Raw genomic sequence first — 26,008 nt, 5'->3', positions numbered from 1 at the left:
GATTTAAGTAAGAAGATAATGTCATCCAAAACAATAATCTGTTTCCATTACGTGGAACTGTGTCCAAAATTGAAGTAGATCCAAGTAAATGTTTTTTTGCACCGAATATTGAGCTGATAAGCCAGAACCAACTTTTTGAAAGACCTAGCAGATTTGTTAAACAGGTTTCATATTTTGGCTAGTTGATGTCACAGGGACAGTCAGTAGATGACATATGTCAATGTATAGGGAAAGAAAATGGAAAAAACACTTGCTTAAATGTCACACCCTGATCTGTTTCCCCTGTCTTTGTGCTCGTCTCCACCCCCATTATTATTATTATTATTATTATTATCATATTTCAACAAGGAACACAGACCTTGACCAAGGTCTCTTTTACAGCTGGGCCCTGCATATACATGTTTACACATACAGTTTAGGTACAGTGATTAAAAAAAACTAAACAAGACAAACAAAACCATCACAGATAATATATATATTTTTTAAATAAAATAAAATACAGCAACAGATTTAATTTACACACAGGTTATTCTACTAACAGGACAAGAACTTGCATTACCCGAAACAGTTAAAAGCAATACAAAAATACAAATGCTCCAATAAATATTTAAAATGAGCAAGACAAGAGTCTCAAGTTTAAGTTTAGTCTGCAGGCTATTCCATAGGCAAGGAGCGTAACAGGAAAAGGCAGCCATACGCAACTCTGTGGAAACCGCATGGGCCTAAAGTGTAATCCATGCTTGAGACCTGGTTTTAGGAATTATAATTATAATATTGATGAGTGATGATAAGTAAGAAGGTAGCTTATTCAGAAGTGCTTTATAGACAAACACGAGAGCGAAGTCCAACCCACATTATGATATTAAACACAGTGGTGAGTTCTGTAGCTAGCACCCGTAATAAACCTAAGTGCACAATGATAAGTAGCATCCAGCGACTTAAGTGTTGATGCCGTAGCATGCATGTAAATAATATCCCCATAATCTATAACTGACATAAAAGTAACTTGCACAATTTGTCTTCTATTTGTAGAGGATAAGCATGTCCTGTTTCTATAGAGGAAGCCTAGTTTGATTTTTAGCCGTTTAAATAATTCATCAATATGCATTTTAAGACAACCATATCCCTAAGCATTTATATGCAGAGACCTGATTAATTCGAGAACCATCTAAGCTCGTAAGTGCAAGTGTATTTTCAACCAACATTTTGAACCTATTAAAAATCATAAAATTTGTTTTCTTTGCATTTAAAACAAGTTTCAGCTGTATAAAAGACCCTTGTAATATCTTAAAATCCGTCTCCAATAGTGATAATGCTTGGTCAGCCGTTGAAGCGATAGAGTACATGACATTGTCATCAGCATATAAATGAATTTGACACTTTCTTATCTCATCACCGATATTGTTTATGTAGAGTGAACAGTAATGGACCAAGTATAGAACCTTGTGGGACCCCTTAAACCAACTCCAATAGCTCTGACTGGATGCCGTCGACTCCAACAGCCTGACTTCTATCCTTTAGATAGTCATGAAACCAACAACAAGCATCCAGTCCCAGTCCTATTGACGACAGCTAACCCAAAAGTTTTGTATCGTCTACAGTGTCAAAAGCATTAGATAAATATATGAACGAGGCACAGTACTTTCTATTATCTAGGGCATTAGTAATATAATTTACAACACGTACAGTGGCTGTAATAGTACTGTGTTTAGGTCTAAAGCCAGATTGATTACTAGAAAGAATATTGTTAACAGTAAAAAAAGATTGTAGTTGCCTATTCACCAGTGACTCTAGAATTTTAGCCAAACAGGAGAGCTTAGAGATGGGCCAATAATTATCCAACTCACTACCATCACCTCCCTTGAGGAGTGGTAAAACAAAAGTGTTTTCCCAAGATTTAGGAATCTTTCCTACGACAAATGTTTGATTAAAAATATGCGTCACTATACCAGCAGTAATAGGTGCCGCACACTTGAGTAAATATGGATCCAGATTGTCAGCGCCTAATGATTTCTTAGAATCTATAGCAGATAGTGTAGATAAGACCTCATCTTCTGTGACTTTTTGAAAATGAAAAACCGGCTTACTGTTTTCCTCATCAGCTAAAGGCAGAGGGACTGAAACAATAGACCAGTCAGGATCATGTTGGCCATTTTTTCTTTCAAAAAGAAAACCAGCAGAAATAAAATGCTTATTAAAAACATCACAAATTTCAGTTCGGTCACTGATGATCCCAGATTCCGATGTAATTTGCTTCGGCAGGGATGTCAAGGAGTTTCCTGGTTTAAGTGAGTTAACAGTTTTCCAGAATTCCAGATCACCTAGGTTTTGCCATTTTTATTCCTCCAGTCCATTTATTTCTCAATTGCCTAAAAAACAGCCAATCATCTGTTTCACCAGTTTTCCTTGCCAAGGCCCATGCTTGATTCTTTTGCAGAAAAATGATTTTCAAATTACGGGAGAACCAAGGATTAGTTAGATGTTTTACCCTAAGTCGCTTTAACGGGCGTGTTGATCAGTCATGAAGGTAAAAATTGATGAAAAGAAAGAGAACGCTAAAACCAAGTCCATTATGCAGTTTACGGATAAAAGCTCTGAATAATAAAGGTCATGGATAAAGGCTTGCTCTAAGAAGTGTTTATAATTTCTCTTTAAAATTATACATGGGTCAGGGTTTTTTAGCCTAGTATCTCTGATACATGCAATAGGGCAGTGGTCACTGATGTCATTAGCAAATAACCCACTAGCTATATATTTGTGACGTGTATTTGTTAAGATAAGGTCTATTAATGTAGAGTTTTGGGGGTCTTTTGGATTAGGACGGGTAATTCAGAGTTTAATTCAGAGTTTACATAATTAGACATTAACTCAAACAATTTGCTTAGTGCAGATACCGGAGCTGAGGGTGGGCAATAAACTCCCGCTAGCGTTAATAGTGCATTATGACCAAGGACCACATTTAGAACTAAGCATTCATACTGTTTCGGAACAGAAGTTGAAATGGACACAGTGACATCTAGGTTGCATTTAACACATATGGCAATACCTCCTCCTCTACCCACTCTGTCTGCTCTGTAGACATTATACCCAGCTAACAGAACATCTGGAGTCTGGAACAGAGACACACAGCCAGGATTCAGATATAATAATTATGTCAACATGTGATTGTGAGACCAGTATTTCAATCAAATCTAGCTTTTGGATCAAGCTTCTAGCATTCAAATGAATAATTCCTAGGCCACTATTTTGAGAGCTCATATCAGATGGAGCATTCAAGGTAATATTAGATGAGTGACGCTTCCTTGTGTAACTACTGACAGACCTTGAGTTGGATGGAAATAATGTTACTTCTAACAATACCCCTCTGCCTGTGCGAGGAAGTGGCAACAAGGTACCTTGACAGTAGTGTAACAATAACATAAAGTCCATCAAAGGTTTCATCCATGTTAGCAGCACCTGTAGAGCTATTTAAAGCTATAGGGGGAGCAGTCAGTATAGCCTGATGGGGAATCGGCCAATTCCGAGTATCAACCCCCAGTGTACCTGTGTTCTGAGTTTGTCTGTTGCCAGTTCGTTTTGTTCGTCAAACTTATGGACTCTGATCTGGATTACTGACCTCTCGTTTTGCTTGCCCCCTGTTCTAGTAAAACCTTTGTTACTTCAACACTGACTGCATCTGGGTCTTCTCCTGAAACATGATATTGAATGGGGTTGAATGACCTCTGACCTCTGTTCTGACTTTCTGGTGAGGCCTGATCACCCTCACTAGAAAGGCTAGAGACAATGGGTGAGATTTAAATGTAATATGGAAACAGTAATACTTAGGAAGAAGTGTATAATTTATCAATAGTCCTATATGTGATTGAACCACGAGAAGAACAGAGAGAGAGAGAGCGCTGCCCCTAAATGAGGGACACCGGTCTCTAGTCTATTTCACAATTTCTTGAATTACCTTATGGGATACAATTATCAAGTTATCAAGGGTTGTAATTCTAATTGTATTTGTTATTTTGATTTAACTGGCAGTGTTGTTGTTTTTCTTGTCTTGCTTCAATATAAATCTCACCAGATTGGATCTGCTGGATTGGCCCTGTAACTCCCTGACCATGTAACTCTGCGGTGAGGTCACTAATGTGATAGGGGAGTTTCAACAATGTGTTGTTGGTCTCTTCCACAGATGGTATCTAGATGCATGTAAGGGATAATACGAATGAGAACAGCGTGAGCCTCACCCCCTCTAACCAGCTGAAGTGATGGCTACAATGGCGTTCACTATGGCCCTGTCCTTCACCACTTCTACCTGAGACCTGAGTCAGTCAACCTGTGCACAGCATCCAGTCGAAGCTATCCACTGCCTTTTCTCTCAGGAGTGTGACAGGAGTCCAAGTGAAGTGAGCATGGAGAAAGATCCTGTCCAAACTTCTCTCATGCTGCTGGTGTACTGGTCGGTAAATGGACAAGACATAATGGACCGTAAAGGATGGTGGCAACTCAGGTGAGATATTTGTCTGCTTGGCATATTTGTCTGCAATATTCCCCAGATATTGGAATAAGGACATTATCAAGGGCCATCCACTCTGAACATGTGCCATTGGGAGGACAAACTGAAACACTACCTGAAGAAGAAAATGAAGAAATGCCAGAAGAATGAGTGCCAGGAAGGAGGGGGATGATCAACCGTGCCCGTAATTGATTTAGGCTTGTCCAAAATTGTTTGTTTGGGGTATCAGGTTGATTGTGGAGGTCTGCACACTGAGAAATGTATAGTAATTTAGAATAAAATGCATTGAGATACCGATCTGTCATTAACAGATCGCAACAAAAGCGCCAGCTGAAATATCATTGCCAGAATCCATCAATTCAATTGTGAAATGAAGCATATGTGTAACTGTATGAGCTATGGAAATAATCAGTCTACAGATCCCTTGTGTCTATTTTAAATTGTACAACACAGAGTGAAAGGTTTGAAAGGATGAAGTGTCTGGTTTTATGTGTTGATTTCACTTACTTTAATAGAAGTACAGAACCTCCTTTTGATAGAAGCTTTAATCTAATGCTTACCTTAATATTTAACGATAATGATCACATGGTGATAAGAGGAGGGAATGTGAAGGAAAATGTCATGTTTGTGTTTTTCTAATAACCAATTTGACTGGGTTAATGCAAGTGGCTGATTGATTGTGCCTGAGAGGAATCCTCACTATCAGTATAAGCAATTTAGCAGTACACCCAAGAAATTGCTTTGAAAACCGAAAGGTGTATCTCAGTTTCAAGGTCTCAACTTGGAGAGAGAAAGCCTCGTGGGGAATTGGTTGGTCACATGAACTTTCACAGAACCAATTTTGGTTTGCCGGGAAAACATTACTGGTACATTGTGTTATTACATTACCTGGAAACCTATCTGTGGTTGTTGTTACAGATGTTGTGTACAACATTTTTGTGAATATTCCAAGGATATTTAATTTAAAACACATTTATTTATAATTTTTTTGTACTTTTCCTCCTAAATTTTGTGATAACCAATTGGTAGTTACAGTCTTGTCCGATCACTGCAACTCCCCTACGGACTTAGGAGAGGTGAAGGTAGAGACATGCGTCCTCCGAAACACAATCCTGCCAAGCCGCACTGCTTCTTGACACACTGCTCGCTTAACCCGGAAGCCAGCCGCACCAATGTGTTGGAGGAAAAATCGTCCAGCTGGCGACCGAAGTCAGATTACAGGCACCCGGCCCATCACAAGGAGTCACTAGAGCGCGATGAGACAAGGAAATCCCGGCCGGCACAGGACCAATTGTGTGTCGCCTCATGGGTCTCCCGGTCACGGCAGGCTGTAACACAGCATAGGATCAAACACAGGTCTCTAGTGATGCCTCAAGCACTGTGCCTTAGACCGCTGCGCCACTTGGGAGGCTCTTAAATCATTTTTGGGGAGAGAAAACAAGATTGTCATCCTAATGTTAGATAAAACTCTAACTAGAAATGGAAATCTTAGCTAATGTTCTGGGAATGTTCCCGGTTTGTTGGGATTACTACTGACATTAAAAAAAAAAAAAAATATTTCATCTTTATTAAACCAGGTAGGCCAGTTGAGAACAAGTTCTCATTTACAACTGCGACCTGGCCAAGATAAAGCAAAGCACTGCAACACAAACAACACAGAGTTAGTTACACATGGGATAAACAAACGTACAGTCAATAACACAATAGCAAAATATATATATACAGTGTGTGCAAATGTAGTAAGATTAGGAAGGTAAGCCAATAAATAGGCCATAGTGGCGAAATAATTACAATTTAGCAATTCAACACTAGAGTGATGGATGTGCAGAAGATGATTGTGCAAATAGAGATTCTGGGGTGCAAAGGAGCAAAATAGAAATAACAATATGGGGATGAGTTGAGGGTGGGATATTTACAGATGGCCTGTGTATAAGTGCAATGATAGGTAAGCTGCTCTGACAGCTGATGCTTAAAGTTAGTGAGGGAGATATAAGGCTTCAGTGATTTTTGCAATTCGTTCCAGTCATTGGCAGCAGAGAACTGGAAGGAAAGGCTGCCAATCGAGGAGTTGGCTTTGGGGATGACCAGTGAAATATACCTGTTGGAGTGCGTGCTATGGGTGGGTGCTGCTATGCTGACCAGTGAGCGGAGATAAGGCGGGGCTTTACCTAGCAAAGACTTATAGATGACCTGGAGCCAGTGGGTTTGGCGATGAATATAAAGTGAGGGCCAGCCAACGAGAGCATACAGGTCACAGTGGTGGGTGGTATATAGGGTTTTGGAGGCTATTTTGTTAATTACATCGCCGAAGTCAAGGATCAGTAGGATAGTCAGTTTTACGAGGGTTTGTTTGGCAGCATGAGTGAAGGATGCTTTGTTGCGAAATAGGAAGCTGATTCTAGATTTCATTTTGGATTGGCGATGCTTAATGTGAGTCTGGAAGGAGAGTTTACAGTCTAACCAGAGAAGTAGGTGGTGAACCAGGCGAGGCAGTCATTTGAGAAACCAAGGCTGTTGAGTCTGCCGATAAGAATGCAGTGGTTGACAGCGTCAAAAGCCTTGGCCAGGTCAATGAATACGGCTGCAGAGTATTGTATTTTATCGATGGCAGTTATGATATCGTTTAGGACCTTGAGCGGGGCTGAGGTGCACCCATGACCAGCTCGGAAACCAGATTACATAGCGGAGAAGGTACGGTGGGATTCGAAATGGTCGGTGATCTGTTTGTTAACTTGGCTTTCGAAGACTTAAATGCTCCTTTATTAAATGTTTAACTTACATTAAACCGCATGATGACTTGCTGCTCTTGAGTTTGAATACTTTGACAACGATATAGATGACCAAGTAAGAAAATATAATAATATCAAAGGATCTCTCAGATAGCATTTGGAGGAGTATTCCACTAAAAGGATTAAGGGGTGTTGCAAAAGTTCTCCTCCTCTGGGTCAAGGAATGTCTCCTTAATACGTGGTTTGGTAACATCAGTTTTTTTAGGTGTATAAACGCCATAGTGCATTACAAGCAAGAATCGCACGATGGTGAGTTCAAAGTGGGAATCAAAAAGAACCTGTGTTTGAGTCAAGGCTATAATATTTATACAGCTGGCACAGTTTAAGGCGACATGTTCAAGTGTGTGAGAGTTTGTGGTCTTAGTTGTGTATAAAAACTCTTTGCCCTGCCTCTGCTTTAGAAACTCAACTCTGCAATGTAACGAGTCGCTCTGTAATTCTCACTCCTAAATAAAAAAGAATGAGTGTTTTTGGCAGATCCTCCAGCAATCCTGTGGTTTCGAGACAGAACGGACGGGAATCTAGAGCACTGAAATTATACGAACGCTAGCAAGTTCAACTCTAAAAAATCTCAACCCAAGCTTATGATTCCCTATTCTAATTGTTGAAACCCTTTTGCTTTCAGATTCCTTGTTCCTGTTTGTATAATAAAGACTCATGTCCGCTCCACAGTATTGCTATAATGGCTGTCCAAAACAAACTGTTGAAGTTATTGCCTTTTGACTGGATCTCAGTTCACTCTCTCTCTAGCTTTTACCTCACCATCACGGGAAACGTCTCTGGTCATTGGACGTATGAGGATCCCCTCTTTCATATTTGTGGGATAACACCATAGCATTGCGTGACCACTATGGGAGGAGTTCTCAAACAGGGCCCGAAAGAGTTCATACAGATGTGTACATTGTTGACACACAACTCTGAGAGAAAACAGAAGGAAAACAGAAAAAAGTAAGCCTGTCTGTTTTCATTATTTCAATAGAAGGCCCCTTTTCACCTTGCGATAATGAAAACATTTCCAACAGCCAGGATTACGATATGTGTCCGTGGAAGACCTGCATGATTTGGAGTTTTAACAGCTAATAAAACTGCCTTATTCTCCCCAGTGAATAACCAAACCAATTAGATCCACATGCACCCACATGCACTCTCTAAAACATGCCAATCATGCAAGGCCTTCCGTGTTGTTCTGGCACGTCCTGTTTTGAAAGGGAAGGAGGTCTCCTTAGTGTGCAGCAAAAACAGACCTACACTGTAGTGTTTATAAAAATGCCCCAGTGTTTCACTCAAGTTCAAACCAGATACACATTTCTGAATTCAGATCGAGGTGCTGTTAAATGGCTAACCCTCCTGTTGAGTTTGCAAACCCTCCTCCAGTACACTGTCCAATTATCTGGGCCTTGTATAAATGGCCTCACACCTACGCACTACATTGAGTGGCTTAGTCCAATAAAAAATCCCCCCTTTAAATACTTAATAACCTCAAATTGTTAACAGACATGTGAATCCTTAAAAACATCCCAGAGTTAAACACTATAAAAGATGACAAATGAGGGACTTTAAAAAAATATAATATGTTGTTTTGGACCAATTTCACATATGAAACCATTCACTCAACTCAGCTAATAAAAAATAGTTACCTGGGGTGGTAATAACAGAATAGAAAATACACTAGTTGATTCATTTCTAACCTGTTCGCAGAATGGGCCCCTATACATTCCTTAAAACCATGAATACAGCACTGTATAACGGTAATGAACCCATCCAGTGCAACACACTACTCTCCCTCCCATTTATTATTATGTTTTTGGACACAGAGTCTCCAGCCTGCCTCAGCAACAGTAGAGGAATCTCTCACACAGACAGACAGACAGACAGACAGACAGACAGACAGACAGACATGGCGCATGAAGGATTCCCCCAGGGACACAAAAATGTAAACAGGCGCAACCACCAGTCTGACAATTATCTGTGCCACTGTGTCAGACAGAGATACTCTGAGAGAAGTGCAATTTAAGGCCTGGAAGAGCCGCTGAGACCCGCTCTGTCAGACTCTGTACATGTGCCAGGCCAGCCTTTTGGGAAAAAATCCATCCCCCTTTTTTTCTTCTTTCTTTCCTCCTCTCGGAGCCTGGCTGTCTCAACGCTATCATTCCCTGAATCCCTTTGAATCTGCCCGCGTGTGAGCAGGATATGGAGCCAAGCGGGCTTCCTGAGCGGCCCGGAGAGGAAACGCTGTAATAAGCAAGGGGTGTGTGTTTAAAAATAACCCTCCTATATAAGAGGCGAGCAGGAAACCCACTCACTCTCAGAACTCTTGATCGCTCTCTCCGGCTCTTGGCAGTGGCTCTCTTTCGCTCTCTCTCAGTCCAGCGCTCTCCATCTCCCTCTCCCCAAAGCGCACACACAGAAAACGAGACAGCCTTCCTGCCGTGCAGAGGTAGGAGGAGAAGGAGAGCAGGTGTTTCCAAGAAGTTTAACAAAGACATAAAATATGCACCGTGGGGGCCCACTTTATCCAAACCAGGCATTCATAACTCTCAGACAGTGAGAAAGTCAGAGCTGTTTCAAATAAGAAATCAGGACACAGATAACATGATTCAGCCTTTTGTAGAAATGCTTTGACATTGATCTCATTCACTTTGTACATAACCTGAGCCTTCTTTTTTTTTTTTAAAGCTGAAGAAGATGCATGGCAGCTTAGATAGTAGACCCTAGGGCTTCCAGTCCAGAGTTGTAAATCTATGTCAAAACTATGACATGGACACTGATTACCACATGTGTAAACCATCTAGCCTTTGGAGGCTCCAACCCTTTACACGTGGAAATCAACGCTGACACAAAGTGACATCACTCAAAAACACGCAAAAACATACTAAGTCAAAACCATTGGCCATCAAGTGATGTGGTGCTGCTGCCTTGGGACACTTAAAGTGCCTAAACGTACGGACACGATTATCAGTGAGGGCTATGAGGACAGATGCAGGTGGTTCAAATAGCAAATATACTCTTTCACTTTAATGAACCACATCGTTTGGAAACACAACACGGAGGACAGAGATGGGACTCTCTTCAAGAAGATATATTGAATCTCATATGACGTGCCAGGAAACTGCCTCTATGCCAGAGCTGTAAAGCACGTGCTGCAACCTCACATTCATATGGTGACCAACTGGGAAATGGTGTTCAACATGCTATCCATTAATAATACAAAAGATAGTGTCTGGGAAGTTAATTGTACATGGGAATGTACTTTTTTTTTTTTGCTTTTACAATGCTTAGCAGAGTATGTCATGTTCTGTCCTGTTGTGCCACAGCGAAAGCAGATAATTAGCTAGAAACCCAAATGTAGCATGAATGACTGGAGATCTCCAGTCATTCATGCTACATTTGGGTTTCTAGCTAATTATCTGCTTTCGCTGGTGGATGGCACTTGAATAATTTACATTAAGACACCACTCAAGTAGCCTTCCCTCTGAAAGGTATGTGCCTACATTCATGTAATCACGCTTAAGCACCGGGCAGTGAGTCATATTCCTCCTAATCGCCAACAGTTTAGGGTTTTACCATATCAGGTCATCTATCAGAAGTTGACACTCAGGGCCAGTGAAAAAGTTCATGCTTGCTGTCTGATACTACTATGTAAGTGCTTCTGAATCTTGGACTGTATGTCGAGATTGGCTTTGTGCTCTGCAATACTGAAATTCCTTATAACCTAAATAGGTTTTCAGAGATAAAAAAAAGGTCAGACTGGACATCATTCTAAGGAAACAAGTGAAATTGGATACACATGTGGTAACAGCTGTTACCGATACCTGTTAGCTATCAACAAAAAGATTGATACCTACCCTATGTGCTCTCCTATAGTAACTTTCATGGATAGATATAAATAAGTGAAACATTTCGAGTAGCCTAGTGACCGTAATATTCTATGGGTCATACAGATGCTTTGACTTGTGAGTCACTGATACAACTGCTCATCACTAATGTTGCACATCAATCTAACCACTCTACCAATCACGAGTTGAAGGATATATCAACTTATGTCCTGGTAGACGTGCAGTTTTCACCAACCGTCTTATACACTGAAAACAATGTCTGGCCGCCAAACAAAAGTTTGTAGAACATTGTTGCGAAACCTGATTTAATAGAGACATCCTTTCTAATGACGTTGGAATGTCACACATGTACGTACAGCATATGCAAACCACATCATCCCAGCCTATAATTAATACACCAAATTTATGTTGGCCTGAGGAAAGAACACATTGTGAAGTACAGATTAAAGCCTCACCGAATTGAGGTTGGCCTGAGGGAAGAACACGTTGTAAAGCACACTCCCCAGTCCCTGCCGGTGACAAGCGCAACCATAACATGATGCTGCCATCGCAATACTTGAAAATAAAGTAAGGATGTGTGAAAGGAGCAAAGCCCAGATATAAAGGAAAACCCGCCTCATTCTTCTGAAAACCTACAGTGCCTTCAGAAAGTATTCAATACCCCTTGACTTATTCCACATTTTGTAGTGTTACAGCCTGAATTTAAAATGGATTCAATATAAAATGTTTTACCCATCTACCCATCATACCCCATAATGACAAAGTGAAAACATATTTCCAGAAATGTTTGCTAATTTATTTAAACTGAAATACAGAAATACCTTATTTACATAAGTATTTACACCCCTGAATGAATACATTGTAGGAGCACCTTTGGCGGCGGTAACAGCTTTGAGTCGTCTTGGGTATGTCTGTATCAGCTTTGCATTTTGCATCAGCTTTTGATTTTCTCCCATTCTTTCTTGACGATTTTCTTAAGTTCTAAAATTAGATGGGGATTGTCAGTGAACAGCAATATTCAAGTCTTTCCAGAGATTTTCCATGGAATTCAAGTCTGGGCTTTGTTTTGGCCACTCAAGGGATTTCACATAATTTTTCTGAAGCCATTCCAGCATTGCTTTAGCAGTATGCTTGGAGTCATTGTTTTGTTGGAACGTAAATTTTCACCCCAAGTCTAAGGTCGATTTGCACTCTTGAAGCAGGTTCTCATTAAGGATTGACCTATATTTGGCTCCATTCATTGTTTTACTCTATCCTTACCAGTCTCCCAGTCCCTGCAGCTGAAAACCATCTCCATAGCATGATGCTGCCACCACCATGCTTCACGGTAGGGATGGTGTTAGAAGGGTGATGAGCTGTGCAGTGTGTGGAGACTGTTGTTCTTCTGGCAGAGTCTGGGTAGTTCTATATTTTTTTCCTTTTCCCAATGATGGAGACCACTGCGCTCTTGGAAACTTTCAATAGTCTAGATATTGTTTTATACCCTACCCTTCTTGGAGATCTATGGACAGTTCTTTGGACTTCACGTTATAGTTTCTGTTCTGACATGCACTGTCAACTCTGGGACCTTATATAGACAGGGACGTTTCTTTCTAAACTCAGCAACAATTTTAAAAAATCAAAAAACACCCTCTCACTGTCAACTGTGTTTATTTTCAGCAAACTTAACATGTGTAAATATTTGTATGAACATAACAAGATTCAACAACTGAGACATAAACTGAACAAGTTCCACAGACATGTGACTAACAGAAATTGAATAATGTGTCCCTGAACAAAGGGGGGGTCAAAACCAAAAGTAACAGTCAATATCTGGTGTGGCGACCAGCTGCATTAAGTCCTGCAGTGCTTCTCCTCCTCATGGACTGCACCAGATTTGCCAGTTGAGAGTGTTACCCATACTCTTCCACCAAAGCACCTGCAAGTTCCCGGACATTTCTGGGGGGAATGGCCCTAGCCCTCACCCTCCGATCCAACAGGTCCCAGACGTGCTCAATGGGATTGAGATCCGGTCTCTTCGCTGGCCATGGCAGAACACTGACATTCCTGTCTTGCAGGAAATCACGCACAGAACGAGCAGTATGGCTGGTGGCATTGTCATGCTGGAGGGTCATGTCAGGATGAGCCTGCAGGAAGGGTACCACTTGAGGGAGGAGGATGTCTTCCCTGTAACGCACAGCATTGAGATTGCCTGCATTGACAACAAGCTCAGTCCGATGATTCTGTGACACACCGCCCCAGACCATGACTGACTCTCCACTTCCATATTGATCACGCTCCAGAGTACAGGTCTCGGTGTAATGCTCATTCCTTCGACGATAAACGCAAATGCAGCCATCGCCCCTGGTCAGACAGAAAACTGTGACTCGTCAGTGAAGAGCACTTTTTGCCTGTCCTGTCTGGTCCAGCGACAGTGTGTTTGTGCCCATAGGCGACGTTGTTGCCGGTGATGTCTGGTGAGGACCTGCCTTTACAACAGGCCTACAAGTCCTCAGTCCAGCCTCTCCAGCCTATTGCGGACAGTCTGAGCACTGATGGAGGGATTGTGCGTTCCTGGTGTAACTCGGGCAGTTGTTGTTGCCATCCTGTACCTGTCCCGCAGGTGTGATGTTCGGAGGTACCGATCCTGTGCAGGTGTTGTTACATGTGGTCTGGCACTGCGAGGATGATCAGCTGCCCGTCCTGTCTCCCTGTAGCGCTGTCTTAGGCGTCTCACAGTACGGACATTGGAATTTATTGCCCTGGCCAAATCTGCAGTCCTCATGCCTCCTAGCAGCATGCCTAAGGCGCATTCACGCAGATGAGCAGGGACCCTGGGCATCTTTCTTTTGGTGTTTTTCAGAGTCAGGAGAAAGACCTCTTTAGTATCCTAAGTTTTCATAACTGTGACCGTCATTGCCTACCGTCTGTAAGCTGTAAGTGTCTTAACGACCGTTCCACAGATGCATGTTCATTAATTGTTCATGGTTCATTGAACAAGCATGGGAAACAGTGTTTTAACCCTTTACAATGAAGATCTGTGAAGTTATTTGGATTTTTACGAAATATCTTTGAAAGACAGGGTCCTGAAAAGGGGAGTTCGTTTTTTTGATGAGTTTAAATCATGTCCAAACAATTGAATTGGCCACAGGCGGACTCCAATCAATTTGTAGTGATCTTTCAAGGATGATCAAAGTAATTTGGATGCACCTGGGCTCAATTTGGAGTGTCATAACAAATTGGTATGAATACTAATGTAAATTAGATATTTCTGTATTCCATTTTCAGTACATTTGCAAAAATGTCTAAAAACATGTTTTCACTTTGTCCTTATGGGGTATTGTGTGTAGATGGGTGAGACAAAAATAAATGTAATGATTTTTTAATTCAGGCTGTAACACAACAAATGTGGAATAAGTCGAAGGGGTATGAATACCTTCTTAAGAAATTGTAACCCTGGGATAAAGTTGTATTTTTCAGCGGGACAATTACACATTTTTTTATACCAAAGACACACTACAATGGCTTTCCAATGCTGAGTGTTCATAAGTGGTGCAGTCTCAATACTGTCTTAAATTTGCTTGAAAATCAGAGACAAGGTTTGAATATTGCTTGCCCATGAATGACTCCCAACCAAATTTACTGAGCTTGAGAAATTTTGACAAAACCATTGGATAAATGTTCCTCTAAAAGTTATTCAAAATGATTCACAGCTGTGATGACTACCAAAGGTGCTTCCACCAAGTATTATTAACTGTGATGACATATGTGTGACCACCAAGTGTGCTGCACCAAGTGTGATGACATATGTGTGACCACCAAGTGTGTTCCACTAAGTGTGATGACATATGTGTGCCCACCAAGTGTGTTCCACCAAGTGTGATGACATATGTGTGACCACCAAGTGTGTTCCACCAAGTGTGATGACATATGTGTGACCACCAAGTGTGTTCCACCAAGTGTGATGACATATGTGTGACCACCAAGTGTGTTCCACCAAGTGTGTTCCACCAAGTGTGATGACATATGTGTGACCACCAAGTGTGTTCCACCAAGTGTGATGACATATGTGTTCCACCAAGTGTGTTCCACCAAGTGTGTTCCACCAAGTGTGATGACATATGTGTGACCACCAAGTGTGTTCCACCAAGTGTGTTCCACCAACTGTGACGACATATGTGTGACCACCAAGTGTGTTCCACCAAGTGTGTTCCACCAAGTGTGTTCTACCAAGTGTGTTCCACCAAGTGTGATGACATATGTGTGACCACCAAGTGTGTTCCACCAAGTGTGTTCTACCAAGTGTGTTCCACCAAGTGTGACGACATATGTGTGACCACCAAGTGTGTTCCACCAAGTGTGTTCCACCAAGTGTGACGACATATGTGTGACCACCAAGTGTGTTCCACCAAGTGTGATGACATATGTGTGACCACCAAGTGTGTGACCACCAAGTGTGTTCCACCAAGTGTGTTCCACCAAGTGTGACGACATATGTGTGACCACCAAGTGTGTTCCACCAAGTGTGATGACATATGTGTGACCACCAAGTGTGTTCCACCAAGTGTGATGACATATGTGTGACCACCAAGTGTGTTCCACCAAGTGTGATGACATATGTGTGACCACCAAGTGTGTTCCACCAAGTGTGATGACATATGTGTGACCACCAAGTGTGTTCCACCAAGTGTGTTCCACCAAGTGTGTTCCACCAAGTGTGATGACATATGTGTGACCACCAAGTGTGTTCCACCAAGTGTGTTCCACCAAGTGTGTTCCACCAAGTGTGTTCCACCAAGTGTGTTCCAACAAGTGTGACGACATATGTGTGACCACCAAGTGTGTTCCACCAAGTGTGATGACATATGTGTGACCACCAAGTGTGTTCCACCAAGTGTGATGACATATGTGTGACCACCAAGTGTGTTCCACCAAGTGTGATGACATATGTGTGACCACCAAGTGTGTTCCACCAAGTGTGTTCCACCAAGTGTGTTCCACCAAGTGTGTTCCAACAAGTGTGACGACATATGTGTGACCACCAAGTGTGTTCCACCAAGTGTGATGACATATGTGTGACCACCAAGTGTGTTCCACCAAGTGTGATGACATATGTGTTCCACCAAGTGTGTTCCACCAAGTGTGACGACATATGTGTGACCACCGAGTGTGTTCCACCAAGTGTGACGACATATGTGTGACCACCAAGTGTGTTCCACCAAGTGTGTTCCACCAAGTGTGACGACATATGTGTGACCACCAAGTGTGTTCCACCAAGTGTGTTCCACCAAGTGTGACGACATATGTGTGACCACCAAGTGTGTTCCACCAAGTGTGATGACATATGTGTGACCACCAAGTGTGTGACCACCAAGTGTGATGACATATGTGTGACCACCAAGTGTGTTCCACCAAGTGTGTTCCACCAAGTGTGTTCCACCAAGTGTGTTCCACCAAGTGTGTTCCAACAAGTGTGACGACATATGTGTGACCACCAAGTGTGTTCCACCAAGTGTGATGACATATGTGTGACCACCAAGTGTGTTCCACCAAGTGTGATGACATATGTGTGACCACCAAGTGTGTTCCACCAAGTGTGATGACATATGTGTGACCACCAAGTGTGTTCCACCAAGTCTGTTCCACCAAGTGTGTTCCACCAAGTGTGTTCCAACAAGTGTGACGACATATGTGTGACCACCAAGTGTGTTCCACCAAGTGTGATGACATATGTGTGACCACCAAGTGTGTTCCACCAAGTGTGATGACATATGTGTTCCACCAAGTGTGTTCCACCAAGTGTGACGACATATGTGTGACCACCGAGTGTGTTCCACCAAGTGTGACGACATATGTGTGACCACCAAGTGTGTTCCACCAAGTGTGTTCCACCAAGTGTGACGACATATGTGTGACCACCAAGTGTGTTCCACCAAGTGTGTTCCACCAAGTGTGACGACATATGTGTGACCACCAAGTGTGTTCCACCAAGTGTGATGACATATGTGTGACCACCAAGTGTGTGACCACCAAGTGTGATGACATATGTGTGACCACCAAGTGTGTGACCACCAAGTGTGACCACCAAGTGTGTTCCACCAAGTGTGATGACATATGTGTGACCACCAAGTGTGTGACCACCAAGTGTGTTCCACCAAGTGTGACCACCAAGTGTGTTCCACCAAGTGTGTTCCACCAAGTGTGTTCCACCAAGTGTGACGACATATGTGTGACCACCAAGTGTGTTCCACCAAGTGTGTTCCACCAAGTGTGTTCCACCAAGTGTGACGACATATGTGTGACCACCAAGTGTGTTCCACCAAGTGTGTTCCACCAAGTGTGTTCCACCAAGTGTGACGACATATGTGTGACCACCAAGTGTGTTCCACCAAGTGTGATGACATATGTGTGACCACCAAGTGTGTTCCACCAAGTGTGATAACATATGTGTGACCACCAAGTGTGTTCCACCAAGTGTGATGACATGTGTGACCACCAAGTGTGTTCCACCAAGTGTGATGACATATGTGTGACCACCAAGTGTGTTCCAACAAGTGTGACGACATATGTGTGACCACCAAGTGTGTTCCACCAAGTGTGACGACATATGTGTGACCACCAAGTGTGTTCCACCAAGTGTGATGACATATGTGTGACCCACCAAGTGTGTTCCACCAAGTGTGATGACATATGTGTGACCACCAAGTGTGTTCCACCAAGTGTGATGACATATGTGTGACCACCAAGTGTGTTCCACCAAGTGTGATGACATATGTGTTCCACCAAGTGTGTTCCACCAAGTGTGACCACCAAGTGTGTTCCACCAAGTGTGTTCCACCAAGTGTGTTCTACCAAGTGTGTTCCACCAAGTGTGATGACATATGTGTTCCACCAAGTGTGTTCCACCAAGTGTGATGACATATGTGTTCCACCAAGTGTGTTCCACCAAGTGTGACCACCAAGTGTGTTCCACAAAGTGTGTTCCACCAAGTGTGTTCTACCAAGTGTGTTCCACCAAGTGTGATGACATATGTGTGACCACCAAGTGTGTTCCACCAAGTGTGTTCCACCAAGTGTGTTCCACCAAGTGTGTTCCACCAAGTGTGACGACATATGTGTGACCACCAAGTGTGTTCCACCAAGTGTGACGACATATGTGTGACCACCAAGTGTGTTCCACCAAGTGTGTTCCACCAAGTGTGTTCCACCAAGTGTGACGACATATGTGTGACCACCGAGTGTGTTCCACCAAGTGTGACGACATATGTGTGACCACCAAGTGTGTTCCACCAAGTGTGTTCCACCAAGTGTGACGACATATGTATGACCACCAAGTGTGTTCCACCAAGTGTGATGACATATGTGTGACCACCAAGTGTGTGACCACCAAGTGTGTTCCACCAAGTGTGTTCCACCAAGTGTGTTCCACCAAGTGTGATGACATATGTGTGACCACCAAGTGTGTTCCACCAAGTGTGTTCCACCAAGTGTGTTCCACCAAGTGTGACTACATATGTGTGACCACCAAGTGTGTTCCACCAAGTGTGACGACATATGTGTGACCACCAAGTGTGTTCCACCAAGTGTGTTCCACCAAGTGTGTTCCACCAAGTGTGACGACATATGTGTGACCACCAAGTGTGTTCCACCAAGTGTGACGACATATGTGTGACCACCAAGTGTGTTCCACCAAGTGTGATGACATATGTGTGACCACCAAGTGTGTTCCACCAAGTGTGATGACATATGTGTGACCACCAAGTGTGTTCCACCAAGTGTGATGACATATGTGTGACCACCAAGTGTGTTCCACCAAGTGTGATGACATATGTGTGACCACCAAGTGTGTTCCACCAAGTGTGTTCCACCAAGTGTGATGACATATGTGTGACCACCAAGTGTGTTCCAACAAGTGTGACGACATATGTGTGACCACCAAGTGTGTTCCACCAAGTGTGACGACATATGTGTGACCACCAAGTGTGTTCCACCAAGTGTGATGACATATGTGTGACCACCAAGTGTGTTCCACCAAGTGTGATGACATATGTGTGACCACCAAGTGTGTTCCACCAAGTGTGATGACATATGTGTGACCACCAAGTGTGTTCCACCAAGTGTGATGACATATGTGTTCCACCAAGTGTGTTCCACCAAGTGTGACCACCAAGTGTGTTCCACCAAGTGTGTTCCACCAAGTGTGTTCTACCAAGTGTGTTCCACCAAGTGTGATGACATATGTGTTCCACCAAGTGTGTTCCACCAAGTGTGATGACATATGTGTTCCACCAAGTGTGTTCCACCAAGTGTGACCACCAAGTGTGTTCCACAAAGTGTGTTCCACCAAGTGTGTTCTACCAAGTGTGTTCCACCAAGTGTGATGACATATGTGTGACCACCAAGTGTGTTCCACCAAGTGTGTTCCACCAAGTGTGTTCCACCAAGTGTGTTCCACCAAGTGTGACGACATATGTGTGACCACCAAGTGTGTTCCACCAAGTGTGACGACATATGTGTGACCACCAAGTGTGTTCCACCAAGTGTGTTCCACCAAGTGTGTTCCACCAAGTGTGACGACATATGTGTGACCACCGAGTGTGTTCCACCAAGTGTGACGACATATGTGTGACCACCAAGTGTGTTCCACCAAGTGTGTTCCACCAAGTGTGACGACATATGTATGACCACCAAGTGTGTTCCACCAAGTGTGATGACATATGTGTGACCACCAAGTGTGTGACCACCAAGTGTGTTCCACCAAGTGTGTTCCACCAAGTGTGTTCCACCAAGTGTGATGACATATGTGTGACCACCAAGTGTGTTCCACCAAGTGTGTTCCACCAAGTGTGTTCCACCAAGTGTGACTACATATGTGTGACCACCAAGTGTGTTCCACCAAGTGTGACGACATATGTGTGACCACCAAGTGTGTTCCACCAAGTGTGTTCCACCAAGTGTGTTCCACCAAGTGTGACGACATATGTGTGACCACCAAGTGTGTTCCACCAAGTGTGACGACATATGTGTGACCACCAAGTGTGTTCCACCAAGTGTGATGACATATGTGTGACCACCAAGTGTGTTCCACCAAGTGTGATGACATATGTGTGACCACCAAGTGTGTTCCACCAAGTGTGATGACATATGTGTGACCACCAAGTGTGTTCCACCAAGTGTGATGACATATGTGTGACCACCAAGTGTGTTCCACCAAGTGTGTTCCACCAAGTGTGATGACATATGTGTGACCACCAAGTGTGTTCCACCAAGTGTGATGACATATGTGTGACCACCAAGTGTGTTCCACCAAGTGTGATGACATATGTGTGACCACCAAGTGTGTTCCACCAAGTGTGATGACATATGTGTGACCACCAAGTGTGTTCCACCAAGTGTGACGACATATGTGTGACCACCAAGTGTGTGACCACCAAGTGTGACGACATATGCAATCAATACTTTTTTTATTCAATTTGGACAGTTTATATTTCTTTCACCTTGAAAATGTGCAGTATGTTGTGTAGATCGATAGGAATTCAATTAAATGTATGCATTTTGAGATGTAATTTTGAGGCAGAAAAATGTGAGGACTGTGCAAGGAAAATGTGAAGACTGTTCATCAATGCACTCCCACTAAATGCAGTGAGGACTGGAAGTGTAGAGAGAAGTAGATGTGTCTAAAGGTGCAGGTTTACTGGGAACCTTTAGAAATATCCTACAAACCTCAAGATGAGCAGGACAATGTTTCTAGAATCTAGCAAAAGCTCAATAAACCACAACTATTGCTGTCTAGGAAAAACCTATGTATGTAGGTACAAATAAAGGTACAGATAAAGAAAATAAATACATGTTTGTTTACTCCAGTCTATTCTAAAACATTGTTGCGACACCTAATAGTGATACAATAGGTATGACATTCTTACTAATGATGTTGGAATGTCACACATGTACCTACAGCGTATGCAAACCACATCATCCTCGCCAAATGCAATGATAATCTGTACCATACAACATGTTCTTTCCTCAGGTCAAATAATATGGCCTATGGCCTGAGGAAAGAACACACTGTAAAGTACAGACTAAAGCCACACCCATGTGTCTTTATTTGTATGGTTGTTGTTCACAATATAATTTATATAATAGAAGTGTAACCGCTGCTCCTTCGTGCCACAATCAGATCATTTCTATATGTTCTTTATATCTCTCATTTGTTGAAAGACTTTATAAGGGTTTTCATGCATGGTTGACTAGGGGTGTTTAAATTGAGGAACAGAAGCAATTACCATGTTTTGGTAACTGGTTTGCTGGGAACTCTTGAATAAATAAGAATAAAGTAATTGGCCAAAACCAAACTCTGAATTGCCAATCAGTTAAGCCAAAATGTAATGGCACAAAGGAACCAACATTAGCAGGAGCACTTTGGCATTTTAAATGAGTCCTACAAGATAAACAGGCAAATAAAACTTTAAATGGCAGTGGTTACTCGTTGTAGACTTACGGCATCGGAAGGACCATATTTGGTTGGTTGATTAGGGAAACTCAGATTACTCATTACATGGTGTTTATGGTTTAGGTTTAGAGGGATGTGGATTATGTAAGAATGATGATAAGGTATTCATTTACTGACCTTCCCCAACTATTCACTGTAAACAGAAGAACAGATAGAAAGTGAGAATAGTTTTCACACATGCACACAGTTGACATTGAACCAAAAACACTTCTGCCCAATTGTGAGAAAGGAAAGGTATCATCATAGAACCAAAAAAACTTCCGCCCAATTGTGAGAAAGGAAAGGTATCATCCTGGTACACCTGCATGGATATGGATGTTACAATATTCGTAACAAAACAATTATCTGCATTTAGCTGAAGACTGTTTTGTGAAACTGGCGCAAGAAACCCGATACCAATGTGAATGCATCGCTGGACAAAGCAGGCTCAGCAGCCGCTCATTCAGCCTCATTATTTGCACATGAATGGGGCTTCATTGAGGTTAAACGCTTTATTAGCGCGTGTTTACTGGAGAGTTTGAAGAGGTGAAAAGTTTCTGATGAAGGCCTACCTGGCGCCTGGTGGCTGCGCCGTTTCGAAAAGCCTGTTGGGTAACTGGGTTTATCACAAGCTGATAATGATTGGCAAATGACCTGAGAAGACGGAGGAGTTGATCAGGTGATGAGAAGCCAACTGATCTGCCAAATTAAAGGTATTATATATAGGCCTATGAGAAAAACGAATATGGGGTTATTTTTTTATATATATTTTTTGTATATATATACTTTAAATGTGACTTTATGCAGTGTATTCATATTACAATGTTTAGTCTATTATCGACAACGCAAAACATTACCAATAGCCTATCCTGTATATGCTGCTCGGAGAACATCCATGCATATGCACCTTGGACATGTCTGTCATATGTGTTTGGAGATAAAACATGAGTCTCGGTTTTTGTGTTTGTAGATTATATTTGGTTGAATGATAATTATTTAATATGAATTTCCTAATGTTAGCCTATTTTGAAAGAAAAGCTGTGCTTAATAATATTCTATCCAAATGGGTAACTTTGTCTCTAGTGTTCATATTTTGGTTACCTTACCCTATTCGTGACACATGCATTGACATTTCATATATCGTATGCTACTCTGATTATTACCTATGCATAGTCACTTTACACCTACCTACATGTAGATATTATCTCAATTAACTCGACTAACCCGTACCCCTGCACATTCTCTCGGTATCGGTACCCCTTGTATATAGCCCCGTTATTCTTATTTTATTGTGTTACTTTTTTCCCTTGAGTTTATATAGCATTTTTTTAAAACGTTTTTTTCTAACTCGACATTGTTGGTTAAGGGCTCGTAAGTAAGCATTTCACCTGTTGTATTCGGCGCATAATATTTTATTTTATTTGCCATAATGTGTTAATTGCTTACTAGATGAAGTTCTGCAAGGGGCTGTCTTTGCCTAGCGCGTCATTACGTGTTATACTTGTTAAACTCGTTTCTATGCAGGAAGGGGCGTGTGTATATGTGGCTTTAAGACTTTAAAGCTCGCACGAGCGCATGAGGGGAAGCAAAGAGACTGCAAGGCTCACTGGCTTAATATAGGTGCCTGTTTCCTCCGCTTCGTACAATAGGTCCAGCTTTTCAGCTACAATATTTATAAGGTATATAGGAACTCCTACCAATCAAACTTGCACATGACACTGAAACACTATTTCAAGTGAGGAGATATAGTGATTTACTACTACAACTAGTTTCTCTCGTGGACTTAACATCGCTTTTGCTGATATTCATAGACAGAAAGAAGGTTTTTTATTCAAGAAAAAAACGAATTTATTTTGTCATTACAACGTATGGAAATGTCCTTAACCGGGACCATTTTACCATCCATCGACACATTTGCGAACCAAAAGGAAAAATGCTGGGAATATGTAAGTATACTGGTTTATGTATTTAGAGATTTTTGGGGTTGTTTTACCTGTAGTTGATATATGAATCTAGTATATATTTGGTGTAGTTAGAATAAAGCAATAGCATTTCAGTCCAGATGTAGAGTGAACCCATATGTTGTATCAGTTAGGTTTCTTACTTATTATTTGGTTACATATTGCTTTTACAGTTTTTTTATGTAACAAATATGAATGTTCAATTTTTTTGTACAGAGTTTTTTTTTTACATGATCTTTTCACTAATGGCATATTGTACTATTACAGAGGTGGAAGGGCGAGATGGACAGGTCGGTTCATTCCAGCTGTGCCGTGGCTGAGGGCATGGACATCTGCATGGGCATAAAAGACGAAGAGGAGCTAGATAAATTCCTGGATCTGGAGTTTATTCTCTCTAACTCCACTGGCACAGACAGCAACACTCCATCCTCCGGGACAGAGGGAGACTACAGGCTAGCAGAGCAGAACAACATGTACCACTCCGTGATGCAGTCTACCTACACGGTGCCCGAGATAAACATTCCACCTCCGCCATACAACAGCCTGATGGCTGAGCTCCTGCGCAATGAGCTTGACAGCAGCTTCTGCCACCAGCCCTCTGGCAACAGCGTCCATGGGAGATTTCTAGTCAGTTCGTCTGCTTTCCCAAATCAGGACTTTCCAGACAACATTAAGGTCGAGCAATCCATGGACAGTTACCGACCAGTTATGGAAATGGTCCCTCAGAGCTGCCCAAAAATCAAGCAGGAGGGGAATGTTTCGTGCATGATGTCCTTCGAGCATCCGAGACTAGCCAACTCTCCGCAGTCTGCGGGGAACATGACACCACCTCTCAGCCCAGACGACCTGATGAGCTCCGAGTGTCAGACCCAGATGTGCCACTCCCTGACTTTCCCGCAGAGCTACCGTTCCGCAGCGTGCTACCCTCACTCTCACCCGCCCCCACAGATGCAGCTCTCGTACCAGAGCGCACACCAGTTCGGGATGTACGAAGACGGAATGGGTATACAGCACACCAATCAGAGAGCGCTGCTCACTCCACCGTCCTCTCCGTTGGAGATGATGGACTCAAAGCCAAAAAGGGGTCGGCGTTCCTGGCCAAGGAAGCGCACAGCGAGTCACACTTGCACTTTCGCTGGATGCGCGAAAACCTACACCAAGAGCTCGCACTTGAAAGCGCACCACAGAACGCACACAGGTAAGGAACATTCCTCAATGTCTTTGTGCTTATTGGAAACTAGAAATATTTGGCTATATGTTGCAAATGACTGTATTTTCTGTCAGTATACCCATGGTATTTTCCCCTTTTGTCGTTCAACAGGAGAGAAACCATACCATTGCAGTTGGGAGGGTTGTGGCTGGAAGTTCGCCCGCTCCGACGAGCTGACGCGCCATTTCCGTAAGCACACTGGACACAGGCCGTTCCAGTGCCACCTGTGCGAGCGCGCCTTCTCCAGGTCCGACCACCTCGCGCTGCACATGAAGCGACACATGTGAGAAATCACATACGATTGAGGACTTTGCCAAATGAACCAAGAACGACATCAAGAAAGATATCTCCAAAAATATGTATTTTGTATTTTTGTTTGTTTATTTAACGTTTTTTGAGGAATAGGAAAACAGCATATGAAAATAAAACATCGTCATAGGAATTCTATATACAAATACTATTTTAAAAATATGTAGCTGGTACTACTTTGTTATTTTTTATCGAATAATATTTTGTAAAAGGCTTTAAAAAGTGCATTACACGGAGTTGGCATTTGTGAATTCAAGTCAACAAATCAGGTTGGCTCTAAGTACACCCCTGACACAACTGGAATCTTACAATAACATTGTTTAATATGATGTGTTTTGATATTCAAGATAGTGCCTTCTATTATATGCATCCTACGAGTGCCATATTTTTTACTGGCAAAAAAGCAATGTTTATCTATGTGTTATAACTGTAAACAGCACATGAAATAAGCTTTAAGACAATGTTTTGATCTAAAACTGCCTTTCAGTCTTCAGAGGCTTGAATTGAATGTTCTGTGTGTGCATTTACCTCTTGAATAACATTTCATGTCAGGGTCTTTAAAACTATGGAAATAAGAGTAACCATCTCAACATGACAAAGGGCTAAAAGTCTTGTGACTTAATGTTCTTTTTGGTTTTCTGAGTAAATGTATTATTGCCATGTAAATATATTTTATATAATGTAAATAGTTTATTTTAATGTACATATTAAACTAATTGAACAACATAATTCTTCACTTTGAGTAAAAATCCTTGTGGCTTTGGAAAATGGAGCAGCCCTGACATCTGTGTATCATTATCACACCATACTGTAACATCACACCAGTCATAAACTCCTCAACAATACATCCATATCTTTACATCAACCATGATCTTTACATGAACCATGAGCCAGCTATCCTATAGCACCAGTTCAGGCATGAGCAGTTTATAAT

At 42.2% G+C, this 26,008-nt stretch overlaps 1 protein-coding gene across 1 annotated transcript; it reads left to right on the top strand.

Moving 5' to 3' along the window:
• Positions 1-23,152: 23,152 nt before the first annotated feature.
• Positions 23,153-25,803, top strand: LOC110501271 (Krueppel-like factor 2). The gene is made up of 3 exons (XM_021578727.2): positions 23,153-23,540; positions 23,823-24,753; positions 24,877-25,803. The coding sequence occupies exons 1-3, from the start codon at positions 23,463-23,465 to the stop codon at positions 25,050-25,052; spliced, it is 1,185 nt and encodes a 394-aa protein (XP_021434402.2). The 5' UTR covers positions 23,153-23,462; the 3' UTR covers positions 25,053-25,803.
• Positions 25,804-26,008: the final 205 nt, after the last annotated feature.

Source organism: Oncorhynchus mykiss, chromosome 1 (assembly GCF_013265735.2).
Source record: "Oncorhynchus mykiss isolate Arlee chromosome 1, USDA_OmykA_1.1, whole genome shotgun sequence".
Taxonomy (NCBI): Eukaryota; Metazoa; Chordata; class Actinopteri; order Salmoniformes; family Salmonidae; genus Oncorhynchus; species Oncorhynchus mykiss.
The sequence above is the reverse complement of the archived record's forward strand: the minus strand, read 5'-3'. Positions and strand labels throughout refer to the sequence as shown.

What these genes read in the sequence shown, in the direction of transcription:
- LOC110501271 (XM_021578727.2), top strand. Translation starts at nt 23,463, where the DNA reads ATGGAAATGTCCTTAACCGGGACCATTTTACCATCCATCGACACATTT. An exon ending in AGGAAAAATGCTGGGAATAT is followed by an intron (nt 23,541 to 23,822) that starts GTAAGTATACTG and finishes GTACTATTACAG; the next exon opens with AGGTGGAAGGGCGAGATGGA. An exon ending in GCACCACAGAACGCACACAG is followed by an intron (nt 24,754 to 24,876) that starts GTAAGGAACATT and finishes GTCGTTCAACAG; the next exon opens with GAGAGAAACCATACCATTGC.